At 36.9% G+C, this 5,000-nt stretch overlaps 1 protein-coding gene across 3 annotated transcripts in view; it reads right to left on the bottom strand.

Annotated features, from left to right (window-relative positions):
- The window catches only part of fam91a1 (family with sequence similarity 91 member A1), a 137,424-nt gene that overhangs the window by 46,479 nt on the left and 85,945 nt on the right, over window positions 1–5,000 (bottom strand). For all 3 annotated transcript variants that reach the window (XM_090228520.1, XM_090228522.1, XM_090228521.1), the window contains 2 exons: window positions 742–845; window positions 442–560 (listed from right to left, as the gene is read on the bottom strand). In XM_090228520.1, coding sequence (XP_090084646.1) covers window positions 442–560; window positions 742–845 — 223 coding nt within the window. The remainder of the gene's footprint in view (window positions 1–441; window positions 561–741; window positions 846–5,000) is intronic.

The raw sequence follows: 5,000 nt of genomic DNA, 5'->3' as shown, positions 1-5,000 counted from the left end.
TCCGCTGGGGACTTTGTCTTTGTATCATGTAGTAACCCAAATATCTGTTTGTTTGTTATGAATTTCTGTGATTATTTAGTTAGTTAGTAAATAAATAAGTAAGCCAATTTGTATATCGCCGATTCATGATTTAGGCTAGGGTTCTTGCAGATATACAAAGCTTTGCGACATTCAGTAATGAGAACTGATGAGGCAATAATAATTAATTAATAAGTGACTATTTTGATAAGATATGAAGATATCTGAAGTGTCGATTCGGGAAATAGAGACTCTATAAACATTTTCCCATGGTGCCCCGACTAAGCATTTTACTGTAAGGTCTACACCAGACGCCCGTGACAAATAAACTTTGATTTGATAATATTATAATCTACTAACATAGTATCTATAATAACACTATAATATTATCAAGGGTTAGGGGTCAGAGGTTAGGGTACGTACCGGAGAGAGGTTCCCCATCATGAGGAAGGCGGTGAGGGTGGAGTCAAACAGGAAGGCGATCCTCTTGGTGGGTGGGGCAGCAGGACCAGGGTTACTCAGGCTGCTCACACTGGTGTTGTCTAACACACAGAGAGAGAAGAACTCATAATCCCACGATGCTGTGGATTGGATTGTTTTAAGACAGCACAAACAGACCTGGGATCAGGCTAGAGCCGCCTTACTCAAGGGGTTACTTTGGGCAGCCTGAGCCAGATCCAGGGCTTGTGGTGTGTTCTGGGAGGTAACCGTGGAGATTCTCACCTTGGTTCTCCAGGCTGGTGGTGTCTGTAGCAGAGGATCCAGCCTCCATCACAGGACTTCCCTGTTCCCACGACAGCAGCATCTGTTTGGGGTCCACAGTGCTCCTGGGACACGGGGTGGGGAACATACATTAACACTAGGCCTGTGTGTGTTAGGGGCGTGTGTCTTATAGTGTGGATGTGATTTATTCATGTGCGTTACATCTGCTATTGTATTCAGAGTATTGACATTCCCTTGGGTTTGGTGCCGTGTTAACATGTCCCAAGAGTCTTTAAAGAGGCTCAAAGAGGGAGCCCTGCAGTGTATGTTTATGGATTTACCTGCCACAAAAGGCTTCCATAGGCTTGAAGTGGTATTGAAGACCATATATAGTGTTCTAGTAGTATAGTAGTGCAGTGATATAGTGATATAGTGTTGTAGTAGTCTAGTTGTACAGTGATATAGTGTTGTAGTAGTATAGTTGTACAGTGATATAGTAGTATAGTAGTATAGTAGTGCAGTGATATAGTAGTGTGGTGATATAGTAGTGTAGTGATATAGTAGTGTGGTGATATAGTAGTGTAGGGATATAGTAGTATAGTGATATAGTAGTGTGGTGATATAGTAGTGTGGTGATATAGTAGTGTAGTGATATAGTAGTGTGATGATATAGTAGTGTGGTGATATAGTAGTGTAGTGATATAGTAGTGTGGTGATATAGTAGTGTGGTGATATAGTAGTGTGGTGATATAGTAGTATAGTGATATAGTAGTATAGTAGTGAAGTGATATAGTGATATAGTGTTGTAGTAGTATAGTAGTGCAGTGATATAGTAGTGTGGTGATATAGTAGTGTAGTGATATAGTAGTGTGGTGATATAGTAGTGTAGTGATATAGTAGTGTGGTGATATAGTAGTGTAGTGATATAGTAGTGTGGTGATATAGTAGTGTAGTGATATAGTAGTGTGGTGATATAGTAGTGTAGTGATATAGTAGTGTAGTGATATAGTGTTGTAGTAGTATAGTAGTGCAGTGATATAGTAGTATAGTAGTGATATAGTAGTATAGTAGTGCAGTGATATCGTAGTGCAGTGATATAGTAGTGTAGTGATATAGTAGTATAGTAGTGCAGTGATATAGTAGTGTAGTGATATAGTAGTATAGTAGTGCAGTGATATAGTAGTGTAGTGATATAGTAGTGCAGTGATATAGTAGTGTGGTGATATAGTAGTGTGGTGATATAGTAGTGCAGTGATATAGTAGTGTAGTGATATAGTAGTATAGTAGTGCAGTGATATAGTAGTGCGGTGATATAGTAGTGTAGTGATATAGTAGTATAGTAGTGCAGCGATATAGTAGTGTGGTGATATAGTAGTGTGGTGATATAGTAGTATAGTAGTGTGGTGATATAGTAGTGTAGTGATATAGTAGTGTAGTGATATAGTAGTATAGTAGTGCAGTGATATAGTAGTGTAGTGATATAGTAGTGCAGTGATATAGTAGTGTGGTGATATAGTAGTGTAGTGATATAGTAGTATAGTAGCGTGGTGATATAGTAGTGTAGTGATATAGTAGTATAGTAGTGTGGTGATATAGTAGTGTAGTGATATAGCAGTATAGTGATATAGTAGTATAGTAGTGCAGTGATATAGTAGTGTAGTGATATAGTAGTGCAGTGATATAGTAGTGTGGTGATATAGTAGTATAGTAGTGTGGTGATATAGTTGTGTAGTGATATAGTAGTATAGTAGTGTGGTGATATAGTAGTGTAGTGATATAGTAGTATAGTAGTGTGGTGATATAGTAGTGTGGTGATATAGTAGTGTAGTGATATAGTAGTATAGTAGTGTGGTGATATAGTAGTGTGGTGATATAGTAGTGTGGTGATATAGTAGTGTAGTGATATAGTAGTATAGTAGTGTAGTGATATAGTAGTGTGGTGATATAGTAGTATAGTAGTGTGGTGATATAGTAGTGTGGTGATATAGTAGTGTAGTGATATAGTAGTATAGTAGTGCAGTGATATAGTAGTGTGGTGATATAGTAGTGCAGTGATATAGTAGTGTGGTGATATAGTAGTGCAGTGATATAGTAGTATAGTAGTGCAGTGATATAGTAGTACAGTAGTGTAGTGATATAGTAGTATAGTAGTGCAGTGATATAGTAGTGTAGTGATATAGTAGTGTAGTGATATAGTAGTATAGTAGTGCAGTGATATAGTAGTGTGGTGATATAGTAGTATAGTAGTGTGGTGATATAGTAGTGCAGTGATATAGTAGTGTGGTGATATAGTAGTGTGGTGATATAGTAGTGTAGTGATATAGTAGTATAGTAGTGTAGTGATATAGTAGTGTGGTGATATAGTAGTATAGTAGTGTGGTGATATAGTAGTGTAGTGATATAGTAGTATAGTAGTGTAGTGATATAGTAGTGTGGTGATATAGTAGTGTAGTGATATAGTAGTATAGTAGTGCAGTGATATAGTAGTGCAGTGATATAGTAGTATAGTAGTGTGGTGATATAGTAGTGTAGTGATATAGTAGTATAGTAGTGTAGTGATATAGTAGTGTGGTGATATAGTAGTGTAGTGATATAGTAGTATAGTAGTGCAGTGATATAGTAGTGTGGTGATATAGTAGTGCAGTGATATAGTAGTGTGGTGATATAGTAGTGTAGTGATATAGTAGTGTAGTTATATAGTAGTATAGTAGTGTAGTGATATAGTAGTGTGGTGATATAGTAGTATAGTAGTGTGGTGATATAGTAGTGTAGTGACATAGTAGTATAGTAGTGTAGTGATATAGTAGTGTGGTGATATAGTAGTGTAGTGATATAGTAGTATAGTAGTGCAGTGATATAGTAGTGTGGTGATATAGTAGTATAGTAGTGCAGTGATATAGTAGTATAGTAGTGTAGTGATATAGTAGTGTGGTGATATAGTAGTATAGTAGTGCAGTGATATAGTAGTATAGTAGTGTAGTGATATATTAGTGTGGTGATATAGTAGTGTGGTGATATAGTAGTGTAGTGATATAGTAGTATAGTAGTGCAGTGATATAGTAGTATAGTGATATAGTAGTGTGGTGATATAGTAGTGCAGTGATATAGTAGTATAGTGATATAGTAGTATAGTGATATAGTAGTGTGGTGATATAGTAGTGTGGTGATATAGTAGTGTAGTGATATAGTAGTATAGTAGTGCAGTGATATAGTAGTGTGGTGATATAGTAGTGCAGTGATATAGTAGTGTGGTGATATAGTAGTGCAGTGATATAGTAGTGTGGTGATATAGTAGTGTGGTGATATAGTAGTGTGGTGATATAGTAGTGTAGTGATATAGTAGTGCAGTGATATAGTAGTGTAGTGATATAGTAGTGTGGTGATATAGTAGTATAGTGATATAGTAGTACAGAAATGTAGTAGTATAGTGATATAGTAGTATCATGATATCATGCAGTGATATCTAATTCTCTCTTTCTTTCTCTCTCTCGGAGGACCTGAGCCCTAGGACCATGCCCCAGGACTACCTGACATGATGACTCCTTGCTGTCCCCAGTCCACCTGGCCGTGCTGCTGCTCCAGTTTCAACTGTTCTGCCTTATTATTATTCGACCATGCTGGTCATTTATGAACATTTGAACATCTTGGCCATGTTCTGTTATAATCTCCACCCGGCACAGCCAGAAGAGGACTGGCCACCCCACATAGCCTGGTTCCTCTCTAGGTTTCTTCCTAGGTTTTGGCCTTTCTAGGGAGTTTTTCCTAGCCACCGTGCTTCTACACCTGCATTGCTTAGTGTTTGGGGTTTTAGGCTTGGTTTCTGTACAGCACTTTGAGATATCAGCTGATGTACGAAGGGCTATATAAATACATTTGATTTGATATATTGTTGTAGTAGTATAGTAGTGCAGTGATATAGTAGTGCAGTGATATAGTAGTGTGGTGATATAGTAGTGCAGTGATATAGTAGTGTAGTGATATAGTAGTATAGTGATATAGTAGTATAGTAGTGCAGTGATATAGTGATATAGTAGTACAGAAATATAGTAGTATAGTGATATAGTAGTATAGTGATATAGTAGTATAGTGATATAGTAGTGTGGTGATATAGTAGTGCAGTGATATAGTAGTGTGGTGATATAGTAGTGCAGTGATATAGTAGTACAGAAATATAGTAGTATAGTGATATAGTAGTATAGTAGTGCAGTGATATAGTGATATAGTAGTACAGAAATATAGTAGTATAGTGATATAGTAGTATAGTGATATAGTAGTATAGT

Source organism: Oncorhynchus mykiss, chromosome 30 (genome assembly GCF_057628025.1).
Source record: "Oncorhynchus mykiss isolate SJ-2025 chromosome 30, ASM5762802v1, whole genome shotgun sequence".
Lineage (NCBI taxonomy): Eukaryota > Metazoa > Chordata > Actinopteri > Salmoniformes > Salmonidae > Oncorhynchus > Oncorhynchus mykiss.
Note: the sequence above shows the minus strand (reverse complement) of the source record. Positions and strands in the feature narration are given on the sequence as shown.